Source organism: Aythya marila (assembly GCF_965140915.1).
Source record: "Aythya marila genome assembly, chromosome: 4".
NCBI classification, from domain to species: Eukaryota; Metazoa; Chordata; class Aves; order Anseriformes; family Anatidae; genus Aythya; species Aythya marila.
This window is the reverse complement of record NC_139045.1, coordinates 64677524-64697430: the sequence shown is the minus strand read 5'-3', so window position 1 is coordinate 64697430 and position 19907 is coordinate 64677524. Positions and strand designations below refer to the sequence as shown.

General features: G+C 41.8%; 1 protein-coding gene across 1 annotated transcript in view; it reads left to right on the top strand.

Annotated features, from left to right (window-relative positions):
• Nucleotides 1-17611, top strand: part of PPP2R2C (protein phosphatase 2 regulatory subunit Bgamma) — a gene marked incomplete at both ends in the record, with an annotated part of 129711 nt that extends 112100 nt beyond the window's left edge. The window contains 3 exon segments of the mRNA XM_082758679.1: nucleotides 4458-4627; nucleotides 8628-8719; nucleotides 17320-17611. Of these exon segments, the coding sequence (XP_082614805.1) occupies nucleotides 4458-4627; nucleotides 8628-8719; nucleotides 17320-17611 (554 nt within the window).
• Nucleotides 17612-19907: the final 2296 nt, after the last annotated feature.

The following is a 19907-nucleotide window of genomic DNA, read 5'->3' as shown; positions in this document are numbered from 1 at the left end:
AGAAATTGGAATATTGTACTGGAGTAAAATGTAGCTAGTGGAGCTGAAGGCAGTACCAGCGATACCTGGTCTCTCTCCAGACCATTGAAATGGGATTTCAAAGCATTTTTCACCCCTCATGGACCTTGTGGTTTGTATGATGTGTGTTGAGAGGAGTGAGAAATTCCACTCTACATGTTATCAGCAGTTTTGGCAATTAAAAGAAAAATAAGAAACAATATGCTTAAGAAAGGTTACATTTGCATGTGCATTTTGTCAGCCATTAGTTCTTGTTTAGAATTTAACTTGAAGATTAGGGTTATTTGTTCTTTATTGGATGGGTCTTGTCCAAACCATATACCTTCCAGGTCTGTGTAATCAGGCCCATGTTAAACCAAATGGGAAGTTTCAGTGGCAGCACCTATGACACCCAGAGTGCAACTCATCAGCTTGATGAGAACCCCAAGAATGTCAGTAGGTACTGCCCAAGCCATCTGCTTTTAGCCTTTGTCTGGAAGGGAAGCTGAGAGAGATGGACATTCCCACCCACCCTAGCTGTTCTTGGCTTTTTCCTTTTCCTTTTCCTTTTCCTTTTCCTTTTCCTTTTCCTTTTCCTTTTCCTTTTCCTTTTCCTTTTCCTTTTCCTTTTCCTTTCCTCCTCCTCCTCTTCCTCCTCTTCCTCCTCTTCCTCCTCTTCCTCCTCTTCCTCCTCTTCCTCTTCCTCTTCCTCTTCTTCTTTTCTTCTTCTTTAAAAAAAAAAAGATGATTGTAGACATGTGCATATATTTCTGCACAATAAATGCGTACCTTGGCAGTGCCTTTTGTGTCCACTGTTGCTAAAGAGAGTCTCCACATATTAGGTCAGAGCAATTCAAGGCATGCTAAGATATTTTTTCAGTGAGTTGAGAGCTCATTAAGCAGATGGCAGCTCCTTTTGAGAAAGAAGTGGCATATTGTTGTGCTGCAGACTTTCTTCAGGATCCAGGAAAAGAGTGCTCTGGCAAGTATTCTTCACCTGACCCATCCTTCTTCCCAAAATCTGGAATTACTTCTATGAAAAGCTACCCTGGTTTTTGACTTATGAGCAGAAAGGCATGCAGAAAGGGACTGAGCATGTTTATTTCCTTAAAATGACTTCCCAACTTCCTCAAGGCTCTGCTTGCGGAGTGAGGAGCAGGAATGATGTCTGCCTTGGAGGCTTGTCTTCAGCATTGGCTGTGTTCAGAGACAAATTCACTTTCCCTCTGTAATCCTCTGGCATTTCTCTGTTCTCCAGCACCTGCCATCAAGGTCATATTTAAGTCTGAGCAGTGCCATGTGAAAGTTGAGCACACTACTCCATTTGTGAGTTCATCAGTTGGCAGCTGGACAGGTAGCTTCATCTTTCATGTAATGAGCACTGAGAATGCTTTCAATAACAATATTCATGAAAATTAAATACCCTTTTTATGAGAAAAGTTACTTATTAAGAAGTTAATAAGAAATTAATCGAGGAGTGTAATAGAATTTGTAATTGAATCTCTTTAAAGTTCACATTCCAAATTCTAGTCTAACAAGATCTGCTTAGATAGAGAAAAGTCTGCTCAGTTTGTCTTGAACCTTGGGTGCTGATGGTCCCCTGGTGTAAGAGCAGCCTCCCCAGTGTAAATATAATCTGTAGTGAGCAGACTGTGTGTTTCCAGTGCAGTCTGGCAAACCTGACCTTGCGGACAGTGGGCTAGCAACATGTTGCCTCTTGTCAGCTTGAAGAAGCCAGGGTTGAATTTGTATTGCCTGCCTGAACTAGAGGCTTAGTTACCTGGTCTTCGCTGCTGTTCTGTCTCCACTTAGCTTTTATTAGCCAGACTGAACTTTCAATATGGATTTTTGCAGTCTATGTGGACCTATATGTTGCTGCTAAACCAGAAATAGCTAAAGGCTGTGGGTGCTCTATCTCACCTTCATTTCCTGAGGCCAGTGCCTTGATCTGGGTGCTCAGCCACACGCTGCTAGTTGCTGCGCTTTCTCTGTGTCACTGGGAGTCACTCCCTAATTTCCTTTAACGATTTTCCTGGTTTGGTTATGCTGACTGTATGGGCTGTCTGCAACAACTTTCCGCCTCTAAAATTGCTACCTTTCTTTCCATAGTGATACAAGGCTTTCAAGCCTGCAGTAGGTTTTGTGGTTTAATTAATCTGTCTTTCTAATACTTACTGTGGTAAGGCTAGAAAAGCAATACACAGTGCAGATAAGGTATGAAAATGTTTAATCTCATTAATTAACAAAATACAGAGCATCCAGGTACAAATATTACTCCTCTCTAATCACTGGGGGTTGGATGAGACATATAGAGCTGAGAAAATATATCTAAGCTATAAATGAAGGTGTAGTTCAGTGTTTTTTCTTTCTTTTTTTTTTCTTTTTTTTTTTTTTTTTTTTTTTTGTTGTTGTTGTTTTCCTGGCTTTAATAGCAACTTCACATCATAATTAAGAGGATGAAATTCCTGCCAGCCAAGTGCATAGTTTGCACAGATTAAAGGGAAGAGGTATGAGAAATGATAATTGCTCTGTGCTCGTCAGATTTCTATTGAAAATCTGACAGGATAATTGCAAAATATCTGCTTTGCAGAATGTCTAGGCAAATTTTTAAAGAGCTATTTAAAGTTGTTCGTTTACAGTCTGTCTGAAAAGAAAAGTTTCCCCCCCCCCCCGTTTCGAAGTACATTGCCATCTAGATGTGTTGTATGTGTTCAAATATAGACCTTATTCTCATGTGCATGCCGGGCTGCATTCCACTGCCCACCCCCAAAGAAAATTGCCCATAATTTTTTGCATTACCCCACATGCTTCACCCACATACTCACCCTTAGCTTTCTGCCGAACATTATTTCACCTGACAGAAACTGGAACCTTGTTGCTTTCAACAGTCTGAATCATAGCCGTAGATAAATGAACTGAGAACAAATATTCCAATGGACTACACAAAAACATCTGTTTTGACTGACAGCTGAAAGTTTTTCCACTTTCAGCACGTTTTCATGTGTCATCTAATGGTTTTCCTTCACCTGCTTTTGAAACTTGGAAGTGACACTCACCAAATTGTCAATTTGCAAAGAATATTCTAAATGTAGAATATTCTAGAACTGCATTGATTTTACTGATAACTGAAAGATCCTGAAATTCTGACTTTCTGCTAAACTTCACCATATGAGATCATTTGCCTTGCTGGGCCTGCAGAAAGATCAACAGAAGTGCTCTAGGCTCCTGGTAGGAGTTAAGGAATTAATGTTCACTTCAACCAACAGGGGGACCTGACACCAGTAGCACCCCTTTCTTGTGGGTGCCTCACTTTCCGACTCTTCCAGAGCTAGAGTTCATGCAGGCTTCTGGGGGAAGGATGTATGAAGAGAGCTAGTTAGAAATGGGTTTGTATAGCTGATGAAGTGGGGTCTAGTAAAACCAGTTGTTTCAAGTTCCTGCGATTCATCGTGTGTCATCAAGTATCATTATTATTATTACACACAGTTGAATAGGGATGACTAATCTCATAGAATCACAGAATATCTCAAGTTGGAAGGGACCCACAAGGATCACTGAGTCTAACTCCTGGCTCTGCACAGGACCACCCAAAAATCAGACCATATTTCCAAGAGTGCTGTCCAAACGCTTCTCAAACTCATGTAGGCCTGGTGCTGTGACCGCTTCTAGCTACAAGAGCTAAGCATCCCCCTATGGAATACTCCAAGCAATATTTCATGATCCCCTGCCTTGTCGGATCGTGCAGCACATGGAGCAGTTAACCAGAGCGTGCAGTGAATTTAGTGCTTCCCAGAACTGTCAGCTACTGCACGTCAACTAAACAGCTCATGTATGCACATGGTAAATCACTGTCTGTTCCCTGCTCCCTTTATTGGAAGGAGGTAATTGTAGCTTGCAATTGCTGCTCAAAATTCTCATGTTTAGTCTCTGGTGCCCTCAGACAGGAGCTGTGAGGTGCCTGCAGACAGGCCAGCTGGTTCTGGCAGGCAGGGCAGGCTTTGAGTAACCACCCTTCCTGGGGATGCCAAGGCTGTTGTGAGACCACATGGACACCTTTCATGTGTCGGAGCCCCTGAATTTTCTTTATGTGTCAGGAAACAGGATGTGGGGACCCCTGGGAAGGTGACCATGGATGAACTGCCTTGCTGTTCCGTAGCTGTAGTCAACTAACTGGTATATTTATGGGATTTCCCAGAGTGATGCAGTGGGAGCATAGTGATAAGGTTAATTATTGTAAAAATCAAAGCTTACTGCTTGTATTTTTATATAAAGATAAAGGAAGCTTTATATAACGATAAAGGAAAAAGGATGAAGGTGCTGTACATATAATTAATTCTGTATCATGTGCATCAGTACACTGGATTACCTTGTTTCACAAGAAATGCACAGCACAGATTGTGTAACAAAGCATTTCTTCCACAGAATTCTAATTTCTCTCTTGCTTCTTTTTCTTTAAACAGTTTATGAAGAACCAGAAGACCCCAGTAACAGATCGTTTTTTTCAGAAATTATCTCTTCAGTGTCAGATGTCAAATTCAGTCACAGCGGTAGATATATGCTAACAAGAGATTACCTCACTGTCAAGGTTTGGGATCTGAACATGGAAACAAAGCCTGTGGAAACATACCAGGTAGGTGTCTCCTGCTTACTGAAATGTAAAAATAGAAAAACTTCTCACTGAAGGTTTTCCCAAACTTCTCACAGCTTGGTCTGAGGAGCACATATTTAAGAGCTGCTAATCAAGATGATTAAAATCCTTATAGTGGCATCCTTGTAGTTGCAAAAGGGCAACTTCAGCATTAGTAAAGACGTGTAACTCCTAGGGAGTCAGAGTAACTGTGGAATGGGCTCTTGAAAAAAACGATGTTTTCAGCAAGGGAAATCATCTCGTCACTTTGGCATCCGTTTTCAAATGATGTATTCCACTATTAACATTTAAAAGAAACTGAGGAAAGGATTTTGCAAATTGCTTAGCATCCTGGTCCCTCTGGGACTGCTGAGAGTTTACACCTTTGTCATTTCAAAACTTCTTTTTAAACCTTTATCTACGCATTCCTCCCTTGTGTCTAGTTCTAGAAGAGATCGTTGTTAAATCCTAACATTGCCACTGACACAGCGATTTGTGAATGCCAGACAGACACATCTGGTTGCCTGAATTCATTGTGATATTATCCAGACAAAATGCCAGTGGCTCCAGCCAGTGCTGAGCTTGTACTCTGACATCTGTTCTAGTTGGCAACAGAGGTCTGAGCTTACATTTTTAACTCTGCTTTGAAGAGGGAAAATATGTCTGTGACACAGAAAATGCTTGGTATGAAAATGCAATGAGAAAAAAATGTTAGGGTGCCTGCAGAAGAGTATGCAAAGCAGGAAAAATATCATTCATCTAGCTCATACTGCTTACGCAGGGACAGTGCTGCAGTACTGATGGAGCAATCCCTGTTTTCTGTCCCCTTGTGTCTATAAAATGGCAGGTGGGGTACAGTAGTTCACAGTAGCTATTATTAAGGTTATTTTTCAAATAACATGGAAGGATACTTTAGTGGTAGAAAATGTCAAAACAACCAAAATTTGACGTCAGTAACATTGGAGGTGTTTATTAGCTAGTGTTTAGTAGACAAAGTGGGCACTGTTTTTCAGTACACCCATTGTATTTCAGTGGACACTACCCAGTGTGTCTCCTATTAGCACTGAAAAATCTGAGCCTGTGTACCTTTAAAACTACAGAATTGGTTTTGCTCTGAAAATGGCCATACTTGTAATACTAAATGTGTTAGAAATGTTGGTGTGCTGTAAAAATGGAGTGGGAGGGTAAGGGTGAGACTGTTTTATGTAACAGAGTTGTATCTCAGATTTTTAGGAACTTAGGTAATACATTATTTTATACTTATTCTAATGGATTGGGCATTCTCCCTGGAGAGGAATGGCTAGTCAAGCCAATCTGTTTGTCTTGACTTTGACATCTGCTTTTATTTCCTCATGTAGGTAGCCATGTAACAAGGTGGCTACCTTTAAATCAGTCTGACACCCAACAGTGGGGCCAATTAAAAAGTTATGTTTCTCCATGCTGAGATGCTGAAAAAAATATGATGTAAAATTTTCAGTACTGTTTATTATAGTCAGCAACTTATGAAAAACAGCAAGAAAACCTTGAAAATATAACTGTTCTGGTTGCTTTACTTTAACCAATGGATTGCCTTTCATTCTCAAGTACCTGTGCAGTGCCTTGACAAGTGCTGTAGCTGACTGAAGGAGACCTCAGAGCTCAGAGGCCATAGGCACAGGACTGTGTAGGATTCACACAGTCCAACTGCTTTCAGCAACCTTGAACTATGAACATATTCATAGCTGATAATAGCTTGATCCACTTTTGGCGAGGTTTATTGTGTAGGGATTTGGACTAATGTGTCACTTATCAGCACAATTCCTGATTGTGAATGTGCAGCCCCAGTGAAACAGCTCCCCACGTAGTCATATCGCTGTGTGATTCTGGAGCACAATATGACTAGATAATTCCAGGAAGGTCTGACCTGAAACAGTGCAATGAAAAAAAGGAGGATGCCTGGGGTGATCGGTTAGGAGTGAATTTGATTAGGATTCAGGTATTATTTATATGTGGTAAGAACAATATGTACAGACAAAGCAAATCTGAGTTTACCTTCAATCTGTAGTGGCAGATGAACGTGAAAACAAAGTGAAAATTAAGTGTTTCCTCCAGTTAGTTCTCCATAGTCTCTGAGGGTCTGAATGTGGTCAAGTGCGGTAATCAAAGGGTGAACGTAGAGAGTAAGCTGATTATCCCTGGCAGCAGTGCAAGTTAGCAAGGGCAGTCAAGAAAAGGGACCTGAGACCTTAAAGAAATCAGACAACTGCAAGAGAAACTGCAAAATGCTTTTCAGTAGAGTAGGTAGAAAGGCACAGCTCTAAGCTGTGGAATCGGACGCTCCTTGCACAGGGTGTGTGCATGATGGTGGTCATGACAGATGGCTGCTGGAAATGGTGAAGACCTGGAAATGGCAGTCAGTGAGGCAAAGGCGATCTACTTCCTTGGCCTGCTTTACCTAGCCTTGCTACTTCTTCCAGGTCTTGGGAGCTTACAAACATAATAATGGAAAAAACTCCAGTTCTGTAACAAATTACATGGGTAACACACACCAAAAAGCTTTAAGTAAAGAGAAAATGGAAGGATTTTAATTACAGGGGGTGCAAGAAACTGCATCAGTTCTCCATGTTCTGACCTTCTGAAAGTGTTCTGACCTATGGGAGTAACTGCATGTAGTTTGAAATGTTTGAAATGTTTTATTTGCATCTACCATTTGCATATTAAGACATTATCTGTTGATATACAGCTTAGTGTTCACTCTTCGATTGCTGAAAATTTATCCATAACTAAAATGTATGCCTTCATAGCCTTATGTTACAAATAGCCTTATGTTACAAATATTCTTGATAAACTTTACAATTTTGCTTCTAAAGGTGGTTTAGTTTAAATAAAATATTAGCGAAGGGTCATTTTCCTTACTCTGGTCTTGGTAGAAGTTGCTAGCAGAAATGTTTAAGCCCTCAGGCCAGAGGAAGATGCTGAGCATGTAATGAAAGGACCACAGTCAGGAAACCCTAATTCAGGTGGTGCTGAGCAGGAACAGTCTGCTAGGACACAACAGCCGGTACCTCTGTAGCCAGAGCTCAGTAATGCCCTTGGCTGTCCCACTGGTGTGTGTGCTCCTAGAAGTCATCCACACAGCTTGGTGTCACAGTTTCCACAACAGCTAGAAGAAAACATCAGGAATGAAAGTGCGTTAGTAAATTCTCCTGTGCAGTGATTTTCTAGCTCATTATTTCCCTGCGAAATTAAAGCAATCATCCAGAAGGAAAACTAATCAAATCTAGCAAAGGGATGGAACAGTTTGCATGAGATTTGTCTCTTCCTGATAACCCTCGCTCAGCAGAGGTATATGTATATAGCCCAGAGGAGAGGTCTTCTACTGGTTAATCTCACTATTCAAGTAGGTATGTGAAAATTTACAATTTTGTTCTTAAGTCTTAGCCAAATATGAAGTATCCTTGGGCTAAATTAGTGTTATAATTTGCAGCCTATGCATCTGCAACCTTATACAGGATTATGCTTCCGAAATACCTTACCCAAATGTATGTGTTACCATACACTACAGGTCCTTTTAATAGAGCCAGGTTCTTTCTGCTGCAAGAAGTGATAATCCACTTATCTTGGAATATGACATTTTTGTTACAATTTAAATTAGATTTCTTGCACATTAATTAGCACATCTAGGGTATCAGCTGGTGAAACGTCTTTGGGAATTAGGCTAGCATTGAGAAAATCACCCAAGCAAGAAACAAGTGTGTTGAGGAGGGGTGGTCTGCAGCCTGCTGAGTGAGGTATGCTGCGTGCCTTCCTGCAGCAATAATTCTGTAACACCTGGTTAATTGGGTTGGGGGATGATGCAGATAGCTTCTTTAGAGTTTAAACACAGTACCTGCTGCAAAGTTACCAATCTGTACAGCATATTTCAAAAGCGAATGTGGGAGACAAAGCAGAGATCGAGGGATTGGTTTGGGAGTTTTGTTTTGCTTTGTTTCATGAATAACAGCAGTTGTTTTCTACAAAACAGGTCCATGATTACCTTAGGAGCAAGTTGTGTTCCCTCTATGAAAACGACTGCATCTTTGACAAGTTTGAATGTGCATGGAATGGATCGGACAGGTAATCCACCCTTACATACACCACTGTCTTCATTTAGCAAAAGCACTCCCATATGATGGAGAACAATCAGAAAATAAAGTATTTTATGTGGTTATTTTCCACATAAATTTATAACCCTACATATCAGTGTTGAGGCTGATAAAAGGTGTGTGGATATTGGTGCAGCTGGGTCTCCAACCTTCTTGTTGGTCTTGGTTCTCATGCCTTAGGGGAAAAAACTTCAAATTCAGTCCTTCTTTCACCAAAACTGTAAGTAGGCTGCAAGAATTAAAATGAATGCTGCTAATTTAATTTACACTGCCCCACCAATGCACTAAGGAGGCTTGTGTGATCCTGCGTTTACACAGGAGCTACTACAGACACCCAGTTCATTTACTAGAAATGGGGAGAGGGGACAAGCAGTCACAGGGACCCACTGATGCTCTGCCACCTTCCCCCTGATTCTTCCAATGCCTACCCCTTGTCAGAGCATTCCCTTTCCTTATATTTACCCAAGATATCCAAGACATGGTATCTTGTTGGATATTTTCATGAGAGATACTAGTACAACGAGTGAGAGAGGGGATTAAATTTGCCAGTACCCTAATCCTAGCAAATAGAGGTGGTACTTTGGGGAGCAGGAATATTGCATGGGAAGAACTGAGCAGCCTAGAGGACCAAGACAATAAAAATGGATGAAATCCAAGAGTATGATGCAAGGTGAGGATTTTAGTTGACAAAAACCACAAACCTTCATCTTATCAGTTGGAAACAACTCACAGGGACATTCATACGCTAGGTGGCTGTGGAAAGGATTAGCTGACTACAGGATGCATGTGAAAGAGAGCACATGAGCCAATTTGAATGGCACACAGTGACTCCAGTCTCTGCAGAGTTTGAAGCCAAGCAGCAAGTGCAGCTGATCAGTTTGGCACTCACAGAGAGCCTGGAACTATGCCTTCAACTCACTTAGCCTCGCATTTGGGAAAAACAGTCCATCTCATTGCATGTGAAACAGGTCTGCCCCCCCAGGCTGCGCAAGGACTGTGAGACAGGGTGTGGGGCAGCTGTGACAAAGGCAAATGTGATCCTTGGGTGGGCAAGACTGGGATATCCAACAGAGAGGGGAGCAGTGCTGATGTTGTGTTGGGATCTTACTGAAGGACCTTTGGACTACAGTTGCACATTTGTTTTCCCTCATATTCAAGATAGATGAGCTAATCAGGCAAATGGACAGCTGCTCTGAAGAGAGGAGGGGAAGAATTTGTTTTGGATCAGCCTGGCAAAAGAGGAGCCAAGATTATACTTGCTTCTGTTACATACATCAAGGAGGTATATGTAGGGAGGAAGAGGATCTGGCTGAGCTAAATGCTAATGGTAATAGCACAGGGGTGATTACTGCTTGGGCCTACGTGGCGCCAACTTGGTAGTTTGCTCCTACTGGAAATACCAAAATAAAAGCCTTTCTTGAAAATACATGTGAGGCTGATCCCTGCCTAAACCTGGCACTAAGGAACCACGGAATCAAATCGTTCAGATATTTTGAAACTTCAACACTCAGAGGATTTCATGTCCTTTCAGACCGTTTTGTTTTTCCTTAGTGGGAATTCCCAATGTGTCATGCAGGATGGGCAGCTACATGTTCACAGGCTTAGGGTCTTTCTCTTGTAGTTGAATGAAGTACTGCCATCCACACTGACAAGTGAGACCACTATCCAGATAGTTGGTAATAATAGAAATTTTATTCAGTATCAGGATTTAAAATGAGTGTAATATTTTAGTTCATACTTGACAGATCAGAAAGATCGACATAGTGAGTAATTATTAAGTGGGAGCCTTACACCGTGAGAGCTTAATTTGTTGTACTGCCCAAGCGTCGGGGGGTTGTTAGTCTTGCACAATTACCAGATCTGTCACTAAGCACAACACACTGCTCTTGATTGTAAGAAACTGTTGAGTGGAGTAGCTGGCAACATTTGACAAAGGATAAGGGCTCACTTTAATTTAGTTTTCTTTGTAAGAGTCAAATATATTGGCACTGATGTTCATCTCTTGAGGTGAGGAAATTCGTGTTCACTGTTCTGAGCTTCTTGCTTCTGTGCTTGACAAGTATTTTATTGTTTTGCTACACACTGCAAGATTATTTTGGTTTTGGTGGATTGTGATTTAAATTATATTTGGGTACCAGTAACCCTTAAAGAACAGTTCATTTTAATAGTAAAGTCACTTCATGTGGTCCTTTCGGTATGTATTTTTAAAAAAGACCTACTGCAAAAGGTAAGCAATAACCATTAACAACAGTACTCATAAGAGATGCTGTACTATAACATTTATAACAGTAATTCATATACATAACACTAGTAATTGCATTTCTAAACTTGGTATTTTTATCTTTTGCAGACTTTAAAGTTACAATGACAAATTAAAGTGACAGGATTGTTCGGTTAAAAATGAAAGCGTGTTTATTATTTAGCAGAAAATACTTCTTATTAATGTTGTCATTATTAAGGAGTTAATCTAGGCTATGATAGAACCCGATGGTGAGGCCATTTACAAAAAAAAATCAATGTACGTGGGCTCTGATTAGAACGTGATTGATGCTCAGTTACTCCAATGAACAGGAACTAATACGATCAGACAGACCCTATCTCATTTGCTGAAGGGCACATTAATCACTAGGTATTTGGGCAGGAACTGTGGTCAGGGAGGGAGTCAAGCAGGGGTCTTACAGTAATTCAGGCAGATGAGCACATATTACCTATGGTGGAGTATATTACACTAAAATTATGTCATCTTTGTTATGTATACATCTTTATGTGACTATGGAGAATGCGTGAGCTCGGCTTTGTACACCAATTGCATTTAGTCCTTCCATTCACTTCCAAAGTCAAGTTTTTCAATAAGGACCCACAAAACCCTTCTCGGTGCCAACCATACCCCTTCTGTATTTCAGTTTTACCTCAAAACTTAGCACTTACAGAGCTGTTGGCATGTTACAGAAGAACCAAGTAAAAGAAAAAGTGTAGTATATTCTACATGGTAGTAAATGAATACCTTAATTACTATCTTTTTTTTTTTTTTTTTTTTTTTTTAAGATTTCAAATGAATGGGTGTATGGGAACCTTCCAGGGAGGCTTCTGAATGCCATTGTGATAAGTGATATGCTGTAAGCAGATGAATGAAGTCACGTACAGCTGTTCAGTCAGCCCTTTCCTACTGAACTGTCAGTCATCCCAGTGAAAACCCATCAGCCTTCACTCCAATCAGGCGGGATTGGCAGGTCCCAGTGCACCAAACGTTAACCATTTATTCCCGTCTGGCAGCACGCTCCGTGCTGGGGAGCTAGAAGATATCATTTCGCTATCAAGGCTCAGCACATCAAATATTAGCTTGGAAGGACTCTGGAATCCCTGTTCTTATTTCCAGTGTTATCCCAGCCAACTGTCTCAGGGTGTTGCAGTTCTGACTCTCAAGCTTTTCCATCACATATCCCCAGTGAGTTTAAAGAAGCTCCTTTAGGATGTGAGGTCAGTTGCTTCACTCAATGCAGGATACAGTAAAACTGCCCAGGGTCCCTACAGACCCACCCCATAATGACTAGTCTAGTGGTGAAAGGAAACTTGTTTGCAGCAGTGCTCCTTCCTTTCCCTTCATTGTAATAAATCTCATTATTTATTCCCATGAAGAATATTTTGAAGAGTTTTCCTGGGACAAATCCTTTCTTCTCATAAGATCGAGTGATTGCCACAAAAAGGTCTTTCGGGCTTTGCGTGGTAGTCTCAGAAGACTGCAGATGTGCTATTCTGCGCTGGCAGGTGTGGTATTGAGTTCTTGCAAATGTAGGGCTCAAAGGGTAACTGGAGAGGGGGTTTCAGGTCAGAGAAACGTCCCCTTCCTGTGCTCCTGTGCAGAGACTTACTGCAAGGTCTGGAGACAGAGGTACCCCTGTCCTCAGTGACTGTTACACCCAATGAAATTTCAAAGCCTAATCAATATTGTGGAAGAAAATTGCACTGCAGTTTAGTGTAAGTGTTAAAGGCCTATTCAGATACTCTTGAGGTTGGTGGAATAGGAAATGTGTTGACCTTCCAATAGAAGCAGGATGTTTAAGAAAGGAAAGCTATGCACCAAAATATTGAAAGGCAGATGTTTTATGGTATCAAGGTGCTTAAAGATGCTGAAGACATCAGTAGTTGCTACGGTGCTGCTGTAGACCCTAAAACTCTGGCCCTAAATGAAACCCTAGAGGAACAACTACTGGTGTCACGCAAAATAAAATAGTTCTCTGTAGGTAAATGTCTGCCCGTTTTGGTCTGTGTATTCTTCTTGCACTGCAAGTGGGAGGAACTTTTAGTCTCAAGTCCTTTGCTCCAGAAAATTGTACAGATGGGGATTTGATTATTACTATTTTTTTAAACAATAGAGTTTACCTGAAATATTACTGGCTACTGGATCAGCAGGGTATGGGTGAAGAAACCGCTGCCCAGTGGGCACTGGTTTAAGAGGCAGCAGTTAGTGTTGTGCTGATTTGAAGCAGTCCCTCCTGCTGCAATGGGCTCCAGTTCCTGGGATTTTGTGCTAAGGTCCTCAGGCCCTGTGCTCTGAGTGCCCAGCTGTCCTGCTTTCAGTTAGGACAGAGAAACCAGGACACCAGCTCAAAAGCAGATTACACACATGTTGCACACAAAAGTCTCTTTTACAGCCCATGGCAAGAATTCATGTGGAACAGATGAGCAGTTGGGCATCTCCCTCCCTGCACCCCCTGATGAGCTGGTAGGCTTTGTATGGCCAGACAGGCTCTGCTGATCTCCTAGCACCCTGACACTTCTGGGGCCACTGCTACCAATCTTCTGCCAGATTCAAGGGCACAGGAACCACTCATTTGTACCTGCTGAGAGAGGAAATCTGCCCATCTGCTGCTTTGTTCAGCCTGCAGCCCAAAGGAGAAGGCACGGGTAGCAGCCCGAAGCCCCTGAGAGCTGAGCAAGCTGTCTGTGAGGGTAAGCTGGAGACAGTGGGAGATGGCAAGGGATGAGTGAGCAGTGAGACCCCCAGGAGTAACATGAAGAGCAAAGAGGAAGGAAAAAGGAACAGACAAAGGGAAAAGACAAAAACAAGCAAAAGAGACAGTAGGGAACTGGGACCTGAAGGTAAAGCTGGGGAGGACACATCACTGGCAGGGAGAAGCAGGATAAAGGGAAATGGAAGAGAGGGGAATAAGAGGATGTGGAAAAGAAAAGACGGGGAAAGAAAACCTAACTGCAAAGTGTGTAAAGACTGCAATTTTGTGATTAGAAGGGGAGAAATAGAAAGAGAGAACAGAAAGGCAACTAGGGAGGGAGTGAGCAGAAAAGTCAATATAATGAAAGTAGGATTGGATTCCACTGGATTTTTTTCCTTCCTCCTTTACCTCCTGTAAAGAGAATATATTTGGTCTGCTTTTAAAGGAAAAAATAACGGGTAAGCCAGTGACCCAGGGCTGTGGGACTTAAGCATGGCAGTGAGATACCTCAGATTGCCTCCTTGGTAAGGAAAAATGCCAGAGTGTCAGTGCAGGCTGTAAGAATTACTCACAGCTAATGTTGTCGTGTGTGCATATGTGCATGTGGCTCTTTTTTCTTTTTCTTTTTTTAATCTTTCTGCCTGTGGCTGTGGTGGTTTGCATGGAGTACAAATTTACTCCTGCCTGAGCCATCAGTCCACTGCTCCTCAGGGGCCACTGCTGTGTGTTTTGAGCCCCAAACACCCCTGCCCAGGTGAGGTGGGACTCTGCCCATGCTTTGGAGCAAAATTCAAGGAGTTGAGGCAGAACTTTTTGGGGATGCTGCCTTACACACCCATGAGTTTGTGTGGGGAGCTTTGGGTGGAGAGGGCTTTGGTTTCTTGAACCAGCGTGGGGTGCAGGCACTCGTAGCACTGCTGTGCCCAGCACGCAGTCTAGAAATACAGGGTAGGCACTTCCTAGACTCAGCTACCATTTTAATTCTTGTACATATATATATTTATAATCCTCCTTATCACATACATTCCATTATTGTATGTTATATTTTCCTGAACAGGAATAAATTGCAGGGTTACAGCTAGTTCTTGCTCTCATTTATTGTTATTTTAAGCGGCAGGTAAGGTTATAATCCATCTGGGTTCGTGATCTTGAACACAAACGGGCACTTTCTCATTTACATAATGCTATTTTTTACTGAGCCATTAAACTACAGAAAAACAGGGCCAGCATGAAAAGTAGTCATCTACATATGTTAAAAAAAGCCCTGCAATAAATCCAACCGAAGGAAACAGACTTTTAAAAATATGTGAGTTGAAGAAATTAAAAAGCAAATGGACTGTAAAAGCAGCTTTACTGCAAGCAAAACCTAAAAAAAGATTTTTTGACAGGCACTTCTTTGTGCAGTTGGTGCATTGGTACATTGCCTGCATGAAAACTGCTCCCTGATGGCACCTGCCTGCATCTGGTGCAGGCTCCTTATTCCCGGGGGAGCCGCGTCCCAGCCAGCACAGCTCTGCAGCCCATGGCACGTGGTGCCCTGCTCTGGGAGCCTGTTTCAAAATTTTGCCTGAAGCGGGGGGGGGGGGGGGAAGAAAAGAACAAACCAACCAACCCTACCACAGTACTGTCAGCATCGCCAATTGTGTGTGTTGGTGCTGAGGTATAGAATCACCTCTGCTGTTTCGTGTTGTGACCAACTGTTGTAGCAGGAGCCCTAATGGCAAGACACAGTGATTTGGAAGGAGTGAAGCATTAGATTTACTGCTGTTGATTCAATTTCTGAACTGGGCACTAATCTTGATCAATAGGCTTTCTGCATTTTTTGGGGTTCGTTTTATCAAGCTGTCATACCGACTTTTTTTTTTTTTTTAAAAAAAAAAAAAAGCATGCGAGGTTGTTTGTGTGGGCTTAACGAGCAGAAGTATGCCAGGCCTTTGCAAGTGGGGAAGCTGAGGGAAAAAAATCTCTGCAGACAGCCCTGCTGCAGTGAGCCTGGGCTGGCTGTAACCACCTATGGGCCCTGCCTCTCCCAGCCACACTTGGCTTGGCAGCAGAGCAGGAGAAGAAGCCCTTGAGCAAGCGGAAGGCTGCGTGCCACCAACTAACACCAGGGCAGGGGGGAGCTGCCAGTCCTGCTGGTGACTCTGTGCACATCCAGCTCCCCTGAGCCAGTCACCCTAAGGAGTCCCCGAAAGAACAGAGCAGCTGCCGTTCAGTAGCGGTAGTGCAACCGCAGTTAGCTCCACAGCTTCGTTGGTGGGTTTGGGGTATATTTCTCATCAGTATTACAGCAGCTACTGATGACCCCAGGTGTGATCAAGGCAATGCTGGCTGGGTCTGTGCATGTAGTGTTAGACAGCTTCTGAATGCAGGGGCACCATCTCTCACCAGCTAGCATGACCAGCAGAGAGCACACGGTCTATGACTCTGACTTCCCCCATCGTTCGTATGCAGCTTCCTCAGGGCCAGCCCACAGCTCTGTGCAGCTCCCCCCAGGTGGGATACCACAGCCAAATGCTCCAGCAATGCGGCTGTCAGCTGCGATGGAGATGAGTTTATTAAATGCAAGGCACGTGACATACGCTCTATTGTGTACCAGAAAGGCAAATATTTACTGGTTGCCCAAGTCTTTCTTAAAATCGAAAGCTTCTTCCATAGAGACCTGACAGTTCAGGGTGGGTTCCTCTTCTGAAATGGGAGCACAGAAATTCACTAAATTCACTGTATTTGGGGCTGGGATGGGAAAGATGAGAGGAGTGTGGCCCTAGACTCAGATAGGGAAAAAGTTTGCAGAGGATGAGCTCTTGAACAAGGCTCTAAGATCCATGATTATGCTAATCCAATAACCTGAGGGCCATGGATGAAATCCTGAATTCATTAAAGTCAGTGACAAAATATGCCCCCCTGGGGAATGAAGCAACTGGAAATTCATTATTTCAAGCTACAAGCTGATTAATGGGGTAATTTTTATACAGGGTGAGGTATGCTTTTGTCCCTTTCTCCCAGCCTCAGAAATATATCCTGACTTGATGCTTCAGTCAAACTTTATACAGAAGATAAAAGAATCCTATTTATCAATATATTTATTTTTAAGAAGTGTATTTAGATACAAATTTTAATAGTGCCTACACTTTCTAACAGGTCTATGGCTTTGAAAGGAAAAGGGTTTATTCTGAAAAGAAATTTACTTCTGCAAAGCTCTTTTTTTTTCCTTTAAGAGTGTTTCTGGAATCATGGTAATCTCAGCTGTCAAAAAAGGTAAGGCTCTGGAGAAAGAAAAAAGCCTGGAACTATGACCCTTTAAAGCTTGTAAAGAGCTGTAGGGTAATTAAAAAGAACTTAGGTGAACGTGTCACTTTTACTGTCCTGTGAAGTCAGTCTCATGATGTCAGGGCCCTGACAGGATTTTTTGTGTGAATGCTTATGGAAGCCAGTTCTGGGGTAACTGGAAATTTAATTGAATACATTGGAAGCAGGAAAATCCCACGCTTTGTACTGTTTCTGGAACCAGAAGCCATCTTATTCTAAGGTCAATGTTCAGCTGTCTCCATCCATTCACGTCAGTAGACTTCCCCCAGCCTGCTGTTTGATCATGTCTTTTTTCCCCCTCTCTCCCCAGTGTCATCATGACAGGTGCATATAACAACTTTTTCCGAATGTTTGACCGAAACACCAAGCGGGATGTTACCTTGGAGGCATCCCGAGAGAGCAGCAAACCACGAGCCATCCTTAAGCCCCGGAGAGTCTGCGTCGGTGGCAAACGGAGGAAAGACGACATCAGTGTTGACAGTTTGGACTTTACGAAGAAGATCTTGCACACGGCGTGGCACCCAACCGAGAACATCATTGCTATAGCAGCGACAAACAATCTGTACATATTTCAGGATAAAGTGAACTCAGAAATGCACTAGATTTATCAATATCCCTCTCTACTTACAAACCAGCCTCTTGAGAATTGTAGAAGGATGTGATCCTCACAAAAATTGTGGCTTCTGTGGTGGGATTTGTAGGTTGCATCCTTTCATCCCTCAGCCTGTATCATTATCGGTGGCGAGCCAACTATTTTCCATCACTGCAACTGTATAAGTAAAAGGCACGACTGCAAATCCAGCACTGTGGTCTGTATCGGTTCCTTTACCAAACAGGGGTGTTTATTTATTTGGGGAGTGTTCCTGAGGAGGGCTGGGACTCCTCAACTCCTGACACTCCTTTTGAGGGTCTCAGTGGTTCACAGGACCATGCTGTTCTGGTGCACTGCCTGCTTTTGCAGTCCATGGCATTTACCACATTGTTAGAGCTTTTTGCTTTATTTTATTTTACTCTTTTTAAGTAACATTTCTGTCTTTCAATCAAGCCAAGCCTGTTTGTGAGTGGATGAACGAATAGCTGCATCCCTTTAGGCCACATGGCATGGTGGAAGGGCCTCCAAAAGTCCTGCTGGTGGAAGGCTGTCCTGTCTTACCTGCCTCATTCCCTTCTCTACACCATCTATTCAGTATTTATTCACATTACCAACTGTGTGCTTTAACTTCCCGAGTGAATAAGTGACAGACTGATAGAGCTAGCCAGCTTATTTTGAGAAGTTCATTCTCCATCAATCTCTTTGCTCTGTTTAAAACAATAATTAGCATCCTCACCAGGTGGAGGACTATTTAAGACCTTGGTATTACTATTCCACGGGGACTAGCTGTTTAAACACAGCCTAGCAGAGTTAATACATAAACCCACACCATTGTCTGGGGGTTGGAGTTCTGGAAGTCTTGGCTAAAAATGCTGTCCTTGAAGGCAAATTTCAGCTTTAGTGGAAGCAAAGTCGCATCACTTCAATACACCTCAGAAAATCCCTTGTTAGCTTTTTACAGCATAATTATTTTCATCGCGGCATTTGGGGAACACAGACAATGCCACAATCTCTGTCACTATAAAATAAAGGTACTGTGAGATGTAGCATTGCTCAGTGAATTTTAAAGTTTTTTTTTTTTTTTTTTTTTTTAAAGTCCACTGCTAGATGACAAAGGTATTTCTGGAAAAACAGAAAAACACAAACCCTCCAAACCAAACCTGCTTCCACATAAATACATTTCTGTGAGATCTAGCTCTAAGAGAGATCTATCACTATTTCCAAATGAATAGTGATGTAATGGCAAATGAAAGTACAAGGAATTGATGTACCTCATTCGGGAAGCATATGGGAAAAGCGTAGTGGGCAGGAAGTCCTCTTCATCCAGGGAAAAAAAATCGTTGGCCTCCCTAATAGTTCTGGCAGAAAAACTGATATCCCAAAGGATTTCTTCTAAAATCATGAATACAAGAGCACAACTGAGATGACCTGTTAATCTGCCCATATTAAAACTCCTCAGAAAATAAATAAATAAATAAATAAATAAATCTCTAAGCCATTATGCACTGATTTCTATGGTGAGTGGAGAATGTACTGATAAAGAGATCTGCATGCTTTTGTACTTGGGTTTGGGGAAAAGGGTGGGTGAAAGTCTGCTTTCAAGAAGTAGAAAAACCAAGTCTACAGCTCTTTTATAGGACATCTTAACACAGCGCGTGAAATCTGTATGTTTGAAGTTTTCTACATCAACGCTGTAAATTTTGAGTGTAGAAGCACAAACGCATGTGCATCAGTTTCCAGCCATACTAAACACATACGGTATGAAATGTGTAGGTTAATTTTAAAGGGAATGAGGAATGTTTGTTTATAAAATACTGTATGCTCTAGCAGGCATGGACAGTATATGTACATATTTATTCTAATGAAATTTAACAAAACTGCTTTTTTTTTTTTTTTTCCTTGTAAAAAGGTTTAAGAATGTGGTAAATTGTATAGAAAAGTTGCTAATGCCAAACTACCGCTTCAAGGGTGTCATACGATTTCTTTGACTTTTGGCCTCCTCGTTAATCTTTGCAGCTCAAAAAAAAAAAAATTAAAAAAAAAAAATGCTATGAGCTCATATTGGCATTTACAGCTAGAAGTACTGTAAAACATATATTTAGCTTTTAACATTCTCAAGTAAGAGTCTATAGATAACGTTATAAAGCAGATCTTAATACAACTTTTTTTTTTTTTTTCTTTTTCTTAATTTGAAGTACCTTACTCTGTTACAGCTCTGGGTACCAAAAAGATCTTGTTAAAATTAAAGAAGTAAATATATCTTTGGAGCTTTATAAAACTAATGAACTACCCAACCAAAATACCAT